Raw genomic sequence first — 20,182 nt, 5'->3', positions numbered from 1 at the left:
CTTCATGTGCCTTTTGGTCATTTGTATTTCCTCTTCTGAGAAGTGTCTGTTCAAGTCTTTTTCCCATTTTGTAATTGGATTGGCTGTCTTTTTGTTGTTGAGTTGAACAATCTCTTTATAAATTCTGGATATTAGACCTTTATCTGATGTGTTGTTTCCAAATATTATCTCCCATTGTGTAGGCTGTCTTTCTACTTTCTTGATGAAGTTCTTTGATGCACAAAAGTGTTTAATTTTGAGGAGCTCCCATTTCTTTCTTTCTTTCTTCAGTGCTCTTGCTTTAGGTATAAGGTCTATATAATCGCCTCCAAGTATAAGATTTATTAAGATATTTCCCTACATTTTCCTCTAACAGTTTTATGGTCTTAGACCTGATGTTTAGATCTTTGATCCATTTTGAGTTAACTTTTGTATAGGGTGTGAGATACGGGTCCTCTTTCATTCTTTTGCATATGGATATCCAGTGAAACTGGGTTTCTTTAAGCTGTTCTTTTTTTTTTTTTTAATACTGTACTCTGTGTTCCTATTGATTTTAATGTTATTTCTGAAGTTGGAATGTATTTTTCCTTAAAAAGAGATTGACAGGAAACACTGAGGAAGAAAAAAAATCTGCATGATTTTTCTTATAAACCTACAACTGCTCTAGTTAAAAAAACAAAAAAAGGGAAAAAATTAAAAAGCGTGATTGGACCTAGTCGTCATACTAGCCATACCTAAGAATTTTAGGATCCCTTTAGGAACAAACACATTTAGCAATACAAAAATTTTGTAGTCAAATATTAACTCAATCAAATTTATATTTAAGGACCTGCAAAGATGCAAGACCTTGTAAAAATGAGGTTGTTATAGCTGAATATGCAATGAAATTATGAAAAATAAATGCATAGTAGTTATTTTATAGTTGGGGAGCATAGTAGAAAACTAGAATAACTTTATAGAACTGGAATAAAAATAAAAAGAACATGTTTATTTAGGTTCTCAAATTTCAGTAACCAAACCAGCAATTAATGTGGGTTAATGTTCTCATTTCTGATAAAGTGTTGTTTCCTGGTGTTTTGTTAAGTCTCTGTGTTAATAACAATAATCATCTTACATGCCTATAAATTTAATTTTGCAAAACACTTTCTGATCACAGAAGCAACTAAGTTTATTTGGGCAAAGTCTAACAGACCATATGATTCAAAATTCATGATAAAATGAATGGGTGGACATATTTTACAGATTATACACAACAGAAACAGAAGTAGAGTGAATTATCAGTTATCTATTATTGGGTAACAAACCATCCCAGAACTTTTAGTGTCTTAAAAACTATAAGAAGTCATTATTTCCTGAGTCTTTGGGCTGACCGGGCTCAGCCAGCCAGCTCTCTGCTCCATGTGGCATCTGCAGGGGTTCCACACAGCTGCATTTGGCTGGCTGCTCGTGGGCCTGCAGTGTCCACGACAGCTTCCTTCCCATGTACGGAACTTCATCGGGGTGGCTGAAACCGCTGGAGGCTGGTTGGTCTCTCTCATTCCAGGCGCCCAGGGAGGCACGAGAGTGAAAATGGAAGCAGCCAGGCTCAGAACTGGCTCAGCCTTACTCCCACTTCATTCCATTGATTGACGCATACCACAGGGCCGGCTGAGATCCAAGGAGAGAGGAGGACACAGACTTCACTTCTCCATGGGAGCTGCTGCCTGTATTTCAGGGCTGGAGGGATTGTGGATGGTCAGTTCTGGACACTGGCCCAGTCAGGGACTCATGAATAAGATCGAAGCACCCGGAAGTGCCCCACGTGTGAAAACTAGTAGGGAATTGTATGAAGTTTCCATGGAATGTGCTTATCTTGATGGTGGCAAAAGTAAAATCCTATTTCAGCAAACTTCCCTAAAATCAGAGAATTTTAGCATTTAAAGGAAATTTGGGATTACCTTGTGAAATCTAGTCCTGTCATTGGACTCAAAATATTATCTGGAGAATGTTTGTGCTCTCTCCACAATTATGTAACTAGATAATATAGGCATTTATTTGACATAAGAATTCTTATTGTCATACCCTCTTTTTTAAAAAAAAACTTTGTATCACCATAAAAGGAAATTAAGTCCACTTTTATTTTTCTCATATTCTAATCAAGCTATAGACATAGTTAATTTGTACATGACTGTAATCCTAAACGCACAAATTTTATTATATTTTTTATTGCTATAATATAATATAATTATAATATAATATAACATACAATATGTTATATTATACAATAAAAATGTTAAAACAACAGTATACACACACAAACATTCTTAACATACATTTTATACATGGTATACAATCAGTGGCTGGCAGTATCATCGTATAGTTGTATATTCATCACCATGATCGTTTTTTAGAACATTTGCATCACTCCAGAAAAAGAAATAAAATGAAAAAAGAAAAACTTCATACATGTTATAGTCCTTACTCCTCCCTCTCATTGACCACCAGTATTTCTGTCTACCCTATCCCTATATATATATATATATATATATTTTTTTTTTTACTCATCTGTCACACTGTAGATAAAAGAAGCATCAGACACAAGGTTTTCACAATCACACAATCACATTGCAAGAGCTATACCATTATACGTTCATCTTCAAGAAACATGGCTACTGAAACACAGCTCTACAGTTTCAGGTACTTCCCTCTAGCCTCTCTAATACACATTAAACTGAAAAGGGGCTATCTATATAATGTGTAAGAATAACCTCCAGCATAACACTCAACTCTGTTTGAAATCTAACCTCCAGGATAGCCACTCAACTCTGGAATCTCTCAGCCACTGACACTTTATTTTGTCTCATTTCTCTCCTCCCCCTTTTGGTCGAGAGGAAGGTTTTCTCAATCCCTTGATGCTGAGCTCCAGCTCATTCTAGGATTTCTGTCCCACATTGCCAGGGAGGTTTACACCCCTGGGAGTCATGTCCCATGTAGAGAGGGGGAGGGTGGTGAGTTTGCTTACCGTGTTGGTTGAGAGAGTGATGGGCCACATCTGAGCACCAAAAGAGGTTCCCTGAGGGTGACTCGTAGGCCTAATTTATTTATTTTTTTGCATGGGCAGGCACCGGGAATCGAACCCAGGTCTCCAGCACAGCAGGCAAGAACTCTGCCACTGAGCCACTGTTTCTGGCCCTCTTAAGCCTAATTTTAAGTAGGCTTAGTCTATCTTTTATGGGGATAAGTTTCATATGAACAAACCTCAAGATTGAGGGCTCAGCCTATTGATTTGGCTGTCCCCATTGCTTGTGAAAATATCAGGAATTCTCCAAATGCGGAAGTTGAATTTTCCCCTTCTCGTCATTCCCCCAGGGACTTCTAACACACAAACTTGGATATATGAAGCATTTTTTGTTGTTGTTTACGCTATTGAAAGTTGCGTGTTTAGTTCACCACTAGATCAGCATCTAGTCAAAAGAGCATCTAGAGTAAATACTTGTCAAAAGAACTGTCATAGAAAGTTTTTTTTTTTTTTTCATGGGCAGACTCGGAGTCGAAATAGGTCTCTGTCACGGCAGGTGAGAACTCTGCTGCGCCACCATCGCCTACCCATAGAAAGTGTTTTTATATCAGCATTAAGTGTATTCTGGGGAATACATTAATTATAATTTACCGAATCATTCTTCTATGACTGGATATTTAGGCTCTTTCTTACCTCATCCAACCCTTCTATTTGAGGATGTGGTATCCTAACTTTATCTTGATGCAAATACATTTTTAAAAATAGAATTCTTTTAAATTAGCCTGAGAATAAATCTCAAGAAGTAAAATGATTAAATCAGGGTACAGAAATTTTAATGACTTTGATATTTACTAACAAATGTTCACCTCAAAGAAGTTTTATGCTTTTATACTGTCACCAAAAATATATGACTGTGAATGATTTCACCAAGACTGTTTATCTTTATAACTGTTAATTTTATTTTGGTGGTAAATAATATCCAAAAGCACTACTTTATTTAACCAGTGTTTCTGTGATCATTGGCAAGCTTGATAATTTTTTCTGTTTAATTTTTGGCCAAATTGTTTCACCATTCCCTACCTATAAGTTACTTAAAAGTGCTAAACAGTTACCTGACCCCATACCACTTGCTGGGTGAAAGCTTTAAGGTACGGGCACCATGGCTTCCTCCAGCAGGGATTTAAGAGGCCACCTCCAGGGTTGAAATTGTACACACAAATGTGGTTGTATGTACACACATTTAAAATTCAAACGTTGCTTCTGGTTTTTCCTCAATTTATTTTTCCAGCCATAGTTTGAACACCAAAAAAAAAATCAAAATTAGCTTTTAAAAGACAATGTGGGGAGAAAAAGATCATGTGGAACTATGTTAATTCTAGTTGAGAAATACATAGAATGCAAAGCATGGTGAGTGCGGGTCTGCTGGGCTGGTCTCTGATATGCATAGATTCTGCCAAAGGCTTGTGTTTCTTATTAAGGCTGACAGCTGGCGCAGAATGCACTAACTAAAACACTATGTTCCTCTTTGCTTCCAAAAGAACCCTGGAAACACTTAGTTCAGGGAGTGAAATACAATGACAGAACCTCTGGAATCCTGACCGCGTTAGAGCCACCAAGTGCGCAGGTGCCCTGGGAAGGGGGTTTGGTTTGGTTCCCCACCCAGGCATCTTCCAAGCAGGGCCAGTAACGAAGGCAGCACATGGGAGGAATAGTGGGCTACTTGGTTCTTTATTTTCCTGTTCTGCGTTCCACTTTAACTTGGAACTTAATAGTGTATATGAGAAAGACTGATAAGCGTTCAAGAGTCCCCAAACAGACCCAGCAAGGCCAGAGTTCTGCATTTAGTTTTTCAGCCAAAACTCATCATTGGAATGTTAAAATGTTGAAATATAGAATTACTAATATTTCAAAAATGCTTCTTTACCAGGAAGGGGTGGTGGGCGGGGGAGGAGGGAGACTGGGGAGATCTCCATAGGAAATTCCTTCCTTTGTACATAATAGTTTTTAATTAAATTTAAGTTACCTTCAGTCCTGCATGGAAGCCAGTGAAACAGTTTAACTATATAGAAAATGCAAACCGAACTACTGCCTTCCTATGAATTATGAGTCATAAGTTTTGGGAGCACATTTGAGGTTGTTACAGCTATTCTCTGAGTAGGGCCTGTGAGTAATGGAGAAAATGCAGCCATTTGGGGGCCAGGGCATCAGAACAGAGCAAGGGCGGGGAGGGACGGCCATCCCCGCCAAGCTGCATGACCAGTCTTACCCCCAGGTCCCAGAATGAGGTGAGCCTAGAGCAGCAGCCACCTGTGCATGGGGTCTCAAGGTGTGACTCTGGGTGCTTCGGGGTTTAGGACGCAGGATAATGAGTGTGGGCAGCCTCCCGCACATGTTGGGGCAGTGGCCAGAGACCACAGCAGGCCTGGGATATTTTGTGGGGGGCTTTGCTGCCTGGTTTCCAGGGAAACGGCAAGGCCAAGGTTGGGGGCAGGAGGTTTATTGAGGACCAGGGAGGGTGGCTGGGTGGAGAGAGAAGTTCACTGAGGATGCCCTTGCCTTGGCCATCCCACAGGAGCCCCAGGGCTGAGATGGAGACACCCCCAAGTGACAGTTCTGCAGAGAGCCCCAACGCTGCTGACTTGCAGCCCAGCTGTGGGCTAAATGTCCCCACTCACTCACCTGCCATAGTGTTAAACTGCCTATAGCTGTCCTTTTCCTTTCAGACACTGTTTTAGTTTGTTTAGCTGCTCAAAATAAATGCTATGAAATGGGTTGGGTTAGACAGTGGGCATTTCTTAGCTCATGGTTTTAGAGCTAAAAGAAAGACCAAATCAAGGCATCATCTGGGCAGTGCTTTCTTTCCAGGGACTGTGATGTACCCGGCTGGCTGCTGGTGATCCTTGGACCTTAGCTTGTCGCGTGGCAAGACACATGGGGGTGTCTCCAGGTGTTTACCTTCTCTTCCAGGTTCTCTTGATGTTCACTTTCTGGCTGCTCCCTCTGTGGCTTTTACTCTGTCTGAATTACATTCCTCTTGTAAGACTCCACTAATAGGATTAAGACCCATCCTGACCGATGCGCACTATACCTCCCAATTAACCTCATCAAAAGGTCCTACTTACATGGGCTCACGCCCACAGGAATGGATTGTGTCGAAGAAAAAACCTCCACAGACACTGCAGATAAATGCCACAGCTTCCAGAATTCGCTGTGCCAGAGCCAGTTTTAAGTTTCATCTATTTGTTTGAGAATAAGTAAGGAAATCAGACAAAACACAGGTAGACCAATGTTCATCACAGCATTATGCACAATAGCCAAAAGGTGGAAATAACCAAGTGTCCATCAACTTTTCCATCAACCCAACAGCATGAACAGTATAAACAAAATGTGGTTGTGTTAGTCAAGGTTCTCTAGAGAAACAGAACCAACATGAGAGATCTGTAAATACGAGATTTTTAAAGTTGTCTCATGCAACCATGGGAAAGGAAAAGTCCAAAATCTGTAAGGCAGGCAGTGAAGCTGGCAGCTCCCACGAGGGGTCTGGATGAACTCCACAGGAGAGACTCTCTGGCTGAAGAAGCAGGGAAAGAGTCTTCTTCCTTACAAGCCTTGACTGATTGGATTATTTCACTGGGAGGCACACCTTAGTTTGTTGTGGATGTAATCAGCCACACATCCAGTGAACTGACTGATGACTTCATCACCCACCCACAAAATATCCTTGCAGCGATAGTCAGGCCGGTGCTTGCCTCACCAGACAACTGGACCTCATCACTTGGTCAAGTTGACACCAGAACCAAACCATCACAGTGGTATAAATATAGAGTGAAATGTTACTCAGCCATTCATAGTAGCATTATTCACAAAAGCCAAAAGGTAGAAACAACTCAAATGTCCACCAGTAGATCAATGGATTAAAAAAAAAAGTGGTACATAAACACAATGGAATTTTCTTCAGCTGTAAGAAGAAATAAAGACCCCCTGTCTACATGGGACATGACTCCCAGAGGTATGAACCTTCCTAGCAATGTGGGACAGAAATTCTAGAATGAGCTGAGACTCAGCATCAAGGGATTGAGAAAACCTTCTCTACCAAAAAGGGGGAAGAGTGAAATGAGACAAAATAAAGTGTCAATGGCTGAGAGATTCAAAAAAAAGAAGGAATGAAGTTCTGAGACATGCTACAACATGAATGAACTTTGAAAACATGTAAGTAGAATAAGCCAGACACAAGAAGACTAATGCTGTATAATTGTACTTACATGAAATATCTTGAATAGACAAATTCATAGAGACAGAAAGTAGATTAGAGGTTACCAGGGGCCTGCGAACTCAACTCGTGTTCGTAGGGATATGTCAAATCGTAAAACTTAACAGCACATAGGAGCCAACTTGTTTATCAAATAAAACCTTTAAAGTAATCCAAGTCTGTGGAGTCTTGCCCCTATTGCCTGCCCATCACCTTTTATTTGGTAAATATTTAGTTCCTATATAGTAACTCTCCAAAGATGCTACTGTGCATATAAATATAGCTATGTCTTAAAAGCCAAAGGAAGGGGTGTATGGGTGGGTCCATGGTAGAAAGCTCGCCTGCTATGTGTGAGACCTGGGTTCGATGATTCCCAGCCCATGTGCCCCCATCCCAACCCGTCCCAAAACAAAACGTTGTGAACAAAACTCCGTATGATATACATATCACATAACCGCCTCAGTGTGCATGTACAGACACAGAAACACATATATGTAGGGAGACACATTAAAAAAAAAAAAGCCAAAGGACACCCAGCATCCACTTTAAATTCACCAGGAACACACCACCCTATGGTCTCATCAGATCTCACCAAGCGCTTGTGAGCTATTACCACGCCTCAAGTTGGCAAGCACCAAGGGTACAGCTTCCTGCCTCCTGCAGGGTTTCTCTGTACAATGTTCTCTAATCAATCTGTGTGACCAGATTCTTCTTGGCTGTGAAGTCCATTAGCTTTGAGGGTCACCATGGGGAGCAGCTCAGAGAAAAGGGAGAGACCTCAGGAGGAGAGCAGGGGCTGCCTCCATCCCATCTCCGACCTCCTCTATGCAGGTGCTGAGCTGGCCACATTTAGAGGTGGAGGGCTTGAGAAGAGGTGGCTGAGCTGCTTCTACCCAAGGGTCCTGGGGTCAGCTGCCCTTCCTGGCATAGATTGGGGATTATGGTAGGGGCTGAATGTGCTATTAGATATAATACTTCTTGTAGATCCACGAATACTCAGTTTCTGCCCCAAAGCCTAGCCATCCAAATGGTATGCGTTCACACCTCTGCTTTTTTGCACAACCTGATTTCATGTTGGCCGATGAGCCCTCCTCTCCCCTATTGTGCGCTGACAGCCGGGACCTGATTCCCTGTCCCACATGCCTTCTGCACCTTATACAGGCCCCTCCTGCTGGGCTTCTCCCTGCTGGGTAGATGAGGGGTCTCTGGAAACCAGGGTCATGTCCCACTCAGCTTGCTTTCCCCAGTATCTCCAAGGATAAATATATATATTTTAAAACTTTGATAATATATAAAAAATGCAAAATTTGCTATTTTAACCATTTTAAGTGTACAACTTAGTGGTATTAATTATATTCACAGTGTGATGCTATCATACTGCTATCCATTATCAATTTTTTTTCATCTCCCCAAACAGAAACTCTGCATCCATTAAGCAGTTACTTCCTTCTTCCTCAAGTAGTGGGTCGGTCCATAAGCAGGGAGAAAAGTTTGAAGATGTTCGCATTTTGACATAGTCAGTCCTGCAGTTGTCATTATTGACGTTCAGCAGATACGAGCGTGATGAATAATCCTGGTGATTCGCCCCAAGGAGGCGGCACCTGGTGCTCACGTTTCCGACGCAGCCGGTTGCACAGCTGGCGCTGCGTGCGGAGCCTGTGGCTGAGCCAGTTCGGGTGGGTGCCCGAAGCTCGGGGCGGCGCTGATAGCGGGGTGTTGTGCGCTGCCTTGCTCAGAGCTCGGAGCTCTCCGCAGACATGAGCTCATCGCATAGCGCAGCTGTGAGGTCGGGGGTCAGCGGTGTCGTCCCCAGATACAGGTGCAGCGCTCGCGGCGCCTGCAGGCCTCTCTGCTCACCCAGACTGTACACACTTGCCCTTTCTCAGCCCAGCGCTGCTTTAACCACCAGCTCCGTTCTTGCCCCTGGGTGGCAGCTGGACTCTGCTATTCCAGATCCGGCCTCCTCGCACAACCACCTTGCCCGCCGTCCAGCGGCGACACGGCTGCTCCCCGCCCTGGCCATCTGTCCTCCCGTCTGTCTCGTTGCCCCTTCTCCCTGCCATCTCACGATGTTCATGCCCCTGTCACTGGAACGTGGGCCCGGGTGATGGGTAAGGGCAGCCGCGCACGCGCGGGCTTTGATCCAAGTGTGAACTTCCTGTGCGGGGTTTTCCTCCTGGGGCTGCTGCCTCCCGACGCCACGTCCTTCCTGCCTCCGTTCCCTCTGCTCGCCGGTGTGTGGCCGGGGGTGGGGGTGGGGGGGGACGGGACGGGACACTCACTGGCTCTTGGTTTGTTTTCAGTTTTTTTCTTATTGTATCTGTAACATAAAATTGGCCCTCTTGACCATTTTTAAGTGTAATATGCAGTGGCTTTGGTCACATTCGCTGTGTTTTATGCCACCATCATCACTCCAAACAGGGACTCTGCACCCATGAAGCAGCAACTCCCCATCTCCCTGCTCCCGCAGCTCCTGGTAACCTCCACTCTACTTTCTGTCTTTGCGAATATGTGTATTCTAGATAATTTGTATACGTGAAACCATACGATATTTTTCCTTTTGTGTCTGGCTTATTTCATTCCACATAATCTCCTCAAGGTTCATCCAGGTTGTAGAATACATTCGAACTGCCTTCCTTTCTGGGGCTGAATTATATCTTATTGGATGTAGATGCCACATTTTGTTTATCCATTCATCTGTCGATGACCACTTGGGTTGTCTCCACCTTTGGGCTTTTGTAAATAGTGCTGCTGTGAACACTGGTGTATAAGTATCTGTTTGTGTCACTATTTGGAATGCTGGTTTTTAATAAGATTGTCTAAGTAGATGTACATTAAGCACTGAACTGGTCCTGGCATGAGTAAAGTGGGGTTTCAGTTCCCCACCCAGCGACTCCCCATCCTGACGGGGAAGAAAGACACACAGACAGATCAGTGTGACATGGGATCACCAGGATCATTACAGACTGCCCAGGGGACGGGAACACAGAATAGGTGGTCAATTCTGACTTCTCCTCTTGAAAACTCATAATTAGAAAGGCAGGAAGAGTTGACGTCATCTCACCTGCAGCCGCTTCAGAGTCTGGGAGTCTGGCATTAGGAACCCAATGCTGTGTCTCTCTCACAGTGAGCCACAGCCCCCATTGGTTTCTCAGTGGCGGACAGTCCCAAGCATCCTTTCCCACCTTTCTGGGTCTTTCTGCCTCTTCACCCTGGCCAAGTTAAGGCAGCCACCTTTGTAACAGAGCCCACCCACCCTTGTGCCTACAAGATGCCTTCTCACCTGCTCTGTGATTGTCCCCTCTCTTCTGCATTTTCGATTTCCCCCTCTATGGTAACCCCCCACCCCCAGGGTTTAAAACGCACTGTGTTCCCTTCTATGAACCCCCCTTGGCTGTTTTTCTTTTATCCTCGTCTTGGGGTTGGCTCCCATGGTGGTCTTTTCCCACTTCTTGTTCTCCCTGCTTGTCTATGACAGGCTGTTCCTGAAGGCTGCCAGACTCCTGCCCTCATGGCCTGTCTCCCTGACCTTGTGTCTGACCCTCCCGAACCTCTTGCTGAAGCTGCACGTGGCCCTTGGTCCCTTGGGTCACAGCCCTTGCTCACCATGCTGTGTCGGTAGGTCCTGCCGCAGCCTCCCTTCCATCCCCATCACCTGCTTCCCTTGGCCCCTCCCCAGCTCCGACCCAGGTCCACCCTCCCTGAGAACACCCCAGGCTTTGATCTCCATCTCTGTTCCAGCCATCCTTCAACTGCCAGCCCTGATCTGATTGCCTCAGGTGTCCCTTTAGAAAGCGTGCGTGACCATCTTCAGATAGGTTAAAACCCCAGAACCTGCCATCCAAGGCTGTCCGTCTATGAGTCCTTGTGACTCATCTCTCACTAGTGCCTGCCACTGGCCCCTTCTCCACCCCTGCCCTGGGCATTTGTATGCCCAGGCCTCTGCTCTGACAGTCTCTCTGCCGAGAGCACTCTTTCTCTACCCTATGCTCCACATATCCCAATTCTTCCTACCCGAAAAGAGCCACTGCCAAACCATTGCTTCCATGAAAAGCCCCGGTGCCTCTCTCCCCAAAAGGAAGGATCTCACCTGCTGGGGACTCTGGCCCACCTAACTGTGCCTTTCCAGTAGTTGTAACCAGTTTCTGCCTTGCGTTCATTCATTCACCCTGCCATTTTAAAGACCCGGGGAGTGCTGGACTTTGCTTCCCGGCTCCTTTTGTGCCCGTCTCTTCTTTCTCCCACTAAGCCATGTTGCTCAGGGCACGGGTCTCTGCTGTTGTAGCCCAGCCTGTGACATTGGAAATAGTTGGCATTCAGTAAGTGTTTCACAAGCGGCCCTTTGGCACCTCCACACTCCCTTGGGGGCAGGTCACATGGCCCCTGTGTCACTATTGCAAATTCTTTCCACAGGGCCAAGTCCTTCCCTTCAGGGCCTGTGGGTGTGCTAGGCCTGAAGCCAGATTCTCCCACTTCAGGTCATCCTTCTGCCCATTTCCCTTTGCTAGTTTTAGGTTTATACAACCTGAATTTATCTGTTGAATCACAAAAATTTCTAAGGAGAAGCAGAACTTAGGATTCTTTCAGGTTCACTATCCGCAGTTCTTTATGATGCTCTTGATATTTGCTAAATGTTCTTTGCTTTGGTATTTGTTGGACATTTGTCATAAGGTCCCTGCTGGACACACAGACGACTGTGCTGGTTGGGAGCGTTCTCTGTAGTGGGCAGCAGGTGCTCCACAAGGGCAGGGCCCTCTCTGGAAGCCACAGGAGGTATTTTCTGTCCAAGGCGGCGTGTGCCCAGCTTCCCCTTGACGCGTGCCTGTGCTTTCCCCAGGAGATGGCCGTCCGAGCCCTCAAACAGACGGGCAGCAGGAGTATCGAGGCCGCTCTGGACTACATCAGCAAGATGGGCTACCTGGACCCAAGGAATGAGCAGATCGTGCGCGTCATTAAGCAGACCTCCCCAGGTGAGCCCGGCACACGATCCTGGGCCCGGAGGTAATTCCTGTCCAGGAAAACAAAAAGTTTTGTGGGAAAGAAGGACACACCTGGTCATGGCCAAGAGGCGGTGTTTTGGCATGTTTCCACAGTAAACATTGACTTGTCCAAGTAATGGGTGAACTGAGGCAGGTCAGCCAGGGAAGGACAGAGAGAGCGAATGGAAGAATGTGAGACTTAGCTGAGTGTCCCTCCCTGTTCTGAAATGACCTGCAGTACTCACCATCTGTGGGGTTTTTTGTGTGCTTGTTTTGTTTCCTTTTATGAAGGATCAAAAAATTCACTAGGTATTAAAATGTGGCAACCTTAGCAAGGCAATAGAGCTAAAAAATTGTTCTTTCTCTTGGGCTTTTGGAGGCGTCTTTGAAAAGGGCAGCTCATTTCATTGGTTCTAAGAACACCTTTTTCACATTTTGCCCTCTCTGAAAAAAGGCCTTAGGATCGCTGCCGGCCTGGTGGCAGCAGCGGTGTGGATGTGGGAAATCTCTCCTTCCCCTGGAGCGATCCAGAAGTACCAACATCAAATGCTCTGATTCACTGGCTGTCGGTGAATGTTCCTCTTGGAGGATGGAAACTATGGGGTGATTTTTTGGTACCCAGAGGCCCTTAACTGTGATAAAGGATTCATGCTAATTAGTCCAAGGAGTTTTCCCTCCTTTGTGGCAGAGCTTGGATAGAATATACTTTATTTGGTATGTGAGAAAATTGAACAGACTCTCTGGGTTGTGTCTTCATTGCATGCATTTCTGTTTTCTTTTTGCTGGAAGGGATCTCCCTAAATAGTCTCCGGAGGGCCTTTCGTGTCTTAGACCTTAGAGTTCTGGAGTCTGTCTTAGAGCCTAGCTCCAAACGAAGACTGCAGACCCACGTTTGGTGAGGATTTCCTTCTGCAGTTACCTGAAGGTGTGGTGCAGTCATTAAGGCATTTCCTTAGCCCAGGCACGAGAAAGTAGTGTCTGGCTCTGGTGCCTGCCCATGGGATGGCTGTCTAGAGCCTCTTCTCTGCCAAGGTAATTATGTGAGGCTGTCTCAGATGGACAAGGGAGAAGCTGATTAACTCTGCAGCATCCTCTGCCAAATAAAGCAGAGAGCTACATGTAAAGGAAATAGAAAGAGCCGTATATCCTTCCTTTAGGCATCTATTTCTGATGAGAAGAGGTTTTCAAAATGGAAAAAAATCTAGATGAAGGAAGCAGCAGCTGGATCAATCTGGATCTTGGTAGAGGGGGTTTGCGTGGTTGTGGTTGTGGCTGTGCACATGTTGTTTGGTTTTCAAAAAAAAAAAAACCAGAAAATCTTTAACTTGGAAAATAGGTGGAAGAAAAGTAGACAGTTGGACAATTATTCTGCCCCTGGTGTTAGGAAAAAGCAGACTTTAGGAAATACCTGACAGTCCACTCAGGGGGCTCAAACAGGTCATGCATATTAAGTGAAAAACACAGCTCCTGGTCCCTAAGATGACAGAGTCTGACAGATGGTGATCCCAGGTGGTGGTGGAAGCGCTGGGTCTCAGGGTACAAAAGCCAGGCCCCACAGACCAGGTTGTTCTCCTGCTGTCTCTAATTGCCCTTGGCCATTCCTTGTGCACTGTGTCCTCCAGCTCCTCCCTGGGCCCCCTCAGAGGGAACTGTTCTGCTGTCAGGCTGGAGGGTACCTGGATCTGCCCTGTACTCTTTGCATCTATACTGAGTATATTTCAGCCTGTCCCCTCCTTGGTTGTGGAAGAGCTTACATAGCAGTTTCAACCCCAAGGACATTGTCTTGGGAGGGTCCCAAGAGAGTACAGAGGCCATGAGCAGATCCCCATTAATGCAGCCTCCTCATTCTTTCCCTTGCAGGAAAGGGCATCGTGCCAGCCACTGTGACCCGGCGGCCAAGTTTCGAAGGGACAGGAGATTCCTTCCCCTCCTATCACCAGCTGAGCGGAGCAGCCTATGAGGGACCCAGCTTCAGCGTAGAGGGCCCAGCCATGCTGGAGGAGATGCCCCGCCAATACATGGACTACCTGTTCTCTGGGCATCAACCCCCCACCCTGGCCCCAGCTGGACAGCGGCCTCCTGGAGTTGGCCCTCACTCTGTGCCCGGCGGCCACCAGCACCAGCCCAAAGGGTATGCTCCAGGCATGGAGGCTGCCGTGATGGGTTACCCTGTGACCAGCCACGGAAACCAAGCCCTCCAGCTCCAGGGCCCCCACAGCTCCAGTGGCCCCCACTATGGCCGGCCACATCTGCTGGTGCCTGGGGAGCCAATGGGCTACAGCATCCAGCGCAGCCCCTCCTTCCAAAGCAAGCTGCAGCAGGAGGCAGGCGGATATGCTGACCTCCCTGCCAAGGGCCAGGCCGGCCAGCCGACCTCTGGTCACACGTTCCAGCCAGTGGGCACAGCGGGCGGCCTGTACGTGCCACACCCCCACCATAAACAGGGCAGCCCTGCCTCCCACCAGATGCACGGGCTAGGCTCTCGGGGGCAGGCGTTCACCAGCGACAGCCCTCCGCAGAGCCTCATCACCCCGTCCAGAAACAGCCTCAACCTGGACTTGTATGATGTGAGTGGTTCCCCCGTCCAGCCGTGGCAGTCCTCCACGCTCTCCCGCCGGGACTCGCTTCAAAAGCCTGGCCTGGACGCATCCCCCCGCCAGCCTGTGTCCTTCCGGCCTGATGGTCCGGTCCCCAGCAGGACCAACTCCTTCAACAGCCACCAGCAGCCTGCGGCTGTGCCCATGAGGCCAGGAGCCCCCAGCAAAGCGGAGCCCTCCATGCCCTCCCCCAATACCATCACCGCCGTCACCTCGGCTCACATCCTGCATCCTGTCAAGAGCGTCAGGGTGATGAGACCAGAGCCCCAGACGGCCGTGGGGCCCTCCCACCCGGCCTGGATGCCAGCACCCACCCCAGGGGTGGAGAGCCTGGACTCCAAGGACGAGCACCCTCTGCCCCTGGGGGGCTCCAGCACATACCCGCTGGACGTGGAGATGAGGTGCCCGCCCCCGCCCTACCCCAAGCATTTGCTGCTTCAGAGCAAATCGGAGCAGTATGACATGGCCAGGCTGTGCATGGGCGTGGAGCAGGGCCTCCGAGGGGGCCCCGCCGAGCCCGCCGAGAGGAGCGACAAGAGCCACAAGGGCTCCAAGGGGGAGAAAAGCGGGAAGGACAAGAAGCAGATCCAGACCTCCCCTGTCCCTGTGCGGAAAAACAGCAGAGATGAAGAGAAGCGAGAATCGCGCATCAAGAGCTACTCGCCTTATGCGTTCAAGTTCTTCATGGAGCAGCACGTGGAAAATGTCATCAAAACCTACCAGCAGAAGGTCAACCGGAGGCTGCAGCTGGAGCAAGAAATGGCGAGAGTAATTCTCATTCCCTACTACAGCAGGTTCCCAGTTTGGTTTCTGCGGTGTACACCTTTGTCCCCATCCTGGCTTGCAAGGCCACAGTCTGGTTATGATACGAACAACTTGGAGAAGTTACAAATGTTGCCTGTTAACCAAGCCAACGCCATTTCCCCCTTCACCTCACATCTTCCAGGGAAGTGGGGAAGGCTGGGCGGAACATAGTTCTGTTTTGTTTTGCTAACTGGTAAATTAAGAAATTGATATTTATGGCATGTCCTAATTCGTTAACAAAATTCATCAAAGCATACAACATTTTGAAAAAGCAAAAACAAAGTGTGAGGTTTTATAAATTGAAATTGTGCGATTTAAATATAACAAATTCAAATCATACAAAGGCAGTAATTTCAAACACATAAAAATCAAATTTGTGTTCTTCCTTCCTGCTGTTTTTTTTTTTTTTCCATTCCTGCTTTCTCATTTTCCCTGAGCTGCTAAAATATTACATTGTTCTTAGAGATCCAGGAATTTTATGGTCCTTTTTCCCACAGATCTTTTTAAAAATATATATGTTATTGTAACATAGTATTTGTCTTGTAACCACTTTGAAGTGTACAACTTAATGGCATTAATTGTGCTTAGAATCTTGTGCTACGATCACCACCATCCATTGCTGAAACTTCTCCATCACCCCAAACACAAGAAACTTTGTATCCATTAAGCATTAACACCCCCATCCCCCACCCCATCTCCTGCCTCTGGTTCCCTGTACTCTCCTTTCTATGAGTTAAAATATATCCTAGTTATTTCATATTAGACAGGTCATATATTTGTCCTTTGTGCCTGGCTTATTTCACTCGATATGATGTCTTCAAGGTTCGATCCATCCCATATTTTTATTAATAGAGGCTTCCCTTCGTGTTTAACGTTTGAAATCACCCAGCAAATGAACTTAGCTGGTCTCCCCTTCGGGATTCCAGGTGTATATCTACATGTGGATATAAAGGACAAAACCAGTTGTTACCTTGCTTGTCGTGTATCAAAACCAGATGTTACCTTGCTTGTCGTGTATCGGACCCATTCTTGGGTGTTCTCCTTTGTAAATTAAGTCACGGTGCTCTTGGTGCCAGGGCGCCGCCCCTCCCCCACGTCCTGTCATGGCATCCTCTGATGTCACTCTCCCTTCTTGTCTTTCTTCTACAAAGGCTGGGCTCTGTGAAGCTGAACAGGAACAGATGAGGAAGATCCTCTATCAGAAGGAGTCCAATTACAACAGGCTGAAGAGGGCCAAGATGGATAAGTCCATGTTTGTGAAAATCAAGACGCTGGGGATCGGCGCCTTTGGGGAAGTTTGCCTCGCCTGCAAGGTGGACACTCACGCTCTGTATGCCATGAAGACCCTGAGGAAGAAGGATGTGCTGGACCGGAACCAGGTGGCCCACGTCAAGGCGGAGAGGGATATCTTGGCGGAGGCGGACAACGAGTGGGTGGTGAAGCTCTACTATTCCTTCCAGGACAAGGACAGCCTGTACTTCGTGATGGACTACATCCCCGGGGGCGACATGATGAGCCTGCTGATCCGCATGGAACTCTTCCCAGAGCACCTGGCCCGCTTCTACATCGCGGAGCTCACGCTGGCCATCGAGAGCGTCCACAGGATGGGCTTCATCCACCGGGACATCAAGCCCGACAACATTTTGATAGATCTCGATGGTCATATCAAGCTGACGGATTTTGGCCTCTGCACTGGATTCAGGTGGACTCACAACTCCAAGTACTACCAGAAAGGTATGACCGTGCATGTCATTGCCACTCCATCGACCTTTCTCTGTCTAGGTGTGGCTAAACCATCGGAGACAAGTATTCCAGATCACGCTGAAATCATCTGTCACCTCACTGTCGTATAGTTTGGGGCGGCATCTCCTCTCCCTAAAGCAATAGTAGTAGATGAGTGAGATTTCTTTTGTGTGTTTATGAATTTAAGTTCTTTTATAATGGTTTTGGGACAGTAGGCTTTGGGCTGTCCCAGGACTTTCATGGGTAACCCTTCCTGTGTCTTATTAAAAAGAGCCTTCAAAAAAATAAGAATCTCACCACATCCCATTGTATCTTGTTTTCATGTTTACTTACTTTTCCTCGCAAGAAGGCCTCTAACCTGAATCTGTCTCCATGTGTAATAACTTCATTTCCTGTAGTTCTGCTGTTTGGAAAAGTCCAGAACAGCTGGCCATTATCTTTATTGCTCAGATTCTCGAAATGGTCATTTTAATATCGTAGTTCAGACTTTTGTTTTTTTTAACTCAAAACTAACCGTAAATCATTCGACCCTTCTTCATTCCCATTTTCTGGCATTCCCTGCTCATCTTAAAACCTTTGTTGTGAAATGGGTTTTAGCATTTTGATGTTGGCCTGAGACACACTAAGAATAACGTCCCATGGTTCCTTTAGCCATTGTGGTTAATCGTGCCACATGGCCAACTCAGCCACAACGTAGTTTCCTATAATTGCTCCCACCACAGTTGTGTCTTGTTTTTTTTTTTCTTAGTTTGTCAAGAGCTGATTTAAACTGCTTTTCTGCTTTAAGCTATGGGTTGGTTATATTGTCAAATAGTGAAATCCACTTTATTTTCCATTCTTTTTTCTCACCACCCCTGACCCCTGGGTGGAAGGGAACCACATCCGAGAGGACAGCATGGAGCCCAGCGACCTCTGGGATGACACGTCTAATTGCCGGTGCGGAGACAGGCTGAAGACCCTGGAGCAGAGAGCGAGAAAGCAGCATCAGAGGTGCCTGGCACATTCTCTGGTTGGAACTCCAAATTACATCGCTCCAGAAGTGCTTCTTCGCAAAGGTGTGTGCTTCAGGCTTCTTGCCTTGAGTCTGTGCAGGCTGGCTGTTCCACTGGAGGCGGTCTTTAACTTCAGACCCGTGGAAGTAGATGACTTCTTCATAATTTGCCAGGTCTGCTGTAACAAAATACCATCAGCCGGGTTGCTTAAAGCACCACAGATTTATTGTCTCTGAGTTCTGGGGGCTAGAGGTCCGAAATCAAGGTGTCAGTAGGCTGGTGCTCCCTCTGAAGTCTGTGGGGAGAATCTTCCAGGCCTTTCTCCTGGCTTAACGGTAACTGGCCGTCCTTGGCCTCCCTGGTGCATGGCTGCGTAACTCCATCTCTGCCGGTGCTCGCATGGCTGTCTTCTTTCTCTGTGTCCAGTTACCTCTTAGAAGGACTCCAGTCGTGCTGGATCCCATCCTACTCCACGTTGACCTCTTCTTAACTAGTAACATCTTCAAAGCTTCTGTTTCCAAATAGGGTCACATTCACAGGGTTGGGGTTAAGACTTGAACATGTCTTTTTGGGGGACACAACTGAACTCATAACAGCCTCTAGGACTATCTCCAGCTCTAGTTTTCTAAGACTCTGCAGATTCACATCATGTTTTTTTATTCGTGGATGCCTCAGGACTAAATTGTTTCCTCAACAAACATGTCTCCAGCATATATTGCTCCTCTGCTTTGGAGCCACCCCAGGTTTAAGGGGTGTTAAAAAGGAAGTTTCATTAGTCCCTTCTCCGCTTACTCCTTTGACTGTGACCTTTTCTAAGAAAGTCACACGTTGAGTGACGTTCTAGGTAGGCTTCTATCTAGAACTCAAGGGAAATGACTCTTCAAGTGGTGTGCACTTTGGGAACTGAGACATATGTTAGAAACAACTCTGAGGATGACAGGACCCCTCCCCAGCTCACCCCCACCCTATGTCTCCAGGTCCCAGCTTTAACTCCTTCTTGCCCGGTCTCTTAGCTTAGCTGTACTATCTCGCGCTTGTTATTTTAGTGGACAGAGCAAATATTGTTTTCTTTCATTTCTCCCCTGCTAGACTGGAAGCACCTTGAGGATAGGATTTGTGGATAGCCATGTGCATAAAATTACTAGTGCTCAGTTAAATTAGTCTCCCAAATGGATGTTCTGTTCCGCACAATACAACATCTGGGTCCGCGTAAGAGAAATCTGTCAGTGATCAGGGCATGGCTTAGAGCGGCAATGGTTTGTTGATTGACTCTATGTAGTAAATCCAGAGTCTACCACTGTTTATACATGTATTATTCAAAGTCTGTCTTTGGAGTCAGCGAGACCTGGCTTCAAGTCTAGGTTTTCTTTTTGGCTATGATAATCTGAAGCAAGTTACTGGACCACTCTGAGCCATGTATAATAATAAATGCCTTGAGAGCCTCCTGTGAATATTAACTTTGGTACCCAGTGCATGTCTCATCCTTCCCCCACTCTGTAGGGAGAAAGTTGGGGGGCACTAGGCTGAGGGTGGGAACATCCCCTGTGTCCCCTTCCCACCTGCCCGGGTCCCCTCCATGGGTAGCAGCCCAGTGGAACCAGCCGTTTGGGAGCCGCTGGAGTTATTCTGCAGCCTCAGATGCCAGCTGGGAAAGGAAAAGTTGGGTGGAGGGGAAAGAATGGCCAGCACTGCTGGTCTCTTTGGACCCACTTCACACCTTAGCAAGGATCGGGTGACATCAGGATTGGAAGTGCCTTGGATGGGACACAGGAGTCTGCTAGAAATGTGGGAGAAAATCAAAGGTAAATGAATCCATGCTTCAACCCCTAGGGGTGGTAAGG

The 20,182-nt window shown here is 46.6% G+C and overlaps 1 protein-coding gene across 4 annotated transcripts in view; it reads left to right on the top strand.

Moving 5' to 3' along the window:
• LATS2 (large tumor suppressor kinase 2) overlaps nt 1-20,182 on the top strand; it is an 87,893-nt gene that overhangs the window by 61,797 nt on the left and 5,914 nt on the right. For all 4 annotated transcript variants that reach the window (XM_077158822.1, XM_077158821.1, XM_077158820.1 and 1 more), the window contains exons 3-6: nt 12,064-12,196; nt 14,066-15,570; nt 16,758-17,340; nt 18,222-18,404. In XM_077158822.1, the coding sequence (XP_077014937.1) occupies nt 12,064-12,196; nt 14,066-15,570; nt 16,758-17,340; nt 18,222-18,404 (2,404 nt within the window). The remainder of the gene's footprint in view (nt 1-12,063; nt 12,197-14,065; nt 15,571-16,757; nt 17,341-18,221; nt 18,405-20,182) is intronic.

This window comes from Tamandua tetradactyla, chromosome 4 (genome assembly GCF_023851605.1).
Source record: "Tamandua tetradactyla isolate mTamTet1 chromosome 4, mTamTet1.pri, whole genome shotgun sequence".
NCBI lineage: Eukaryota > Metazoa > Chordata > Mammalia > Pilosa > Myrmecophagidae > Tamandua > Tamandua tetradactyla.
Note: the sequence above shows the minus strand (reverse complement) of the source record. Positions and strands in the feature narration are given on the sequence as shown.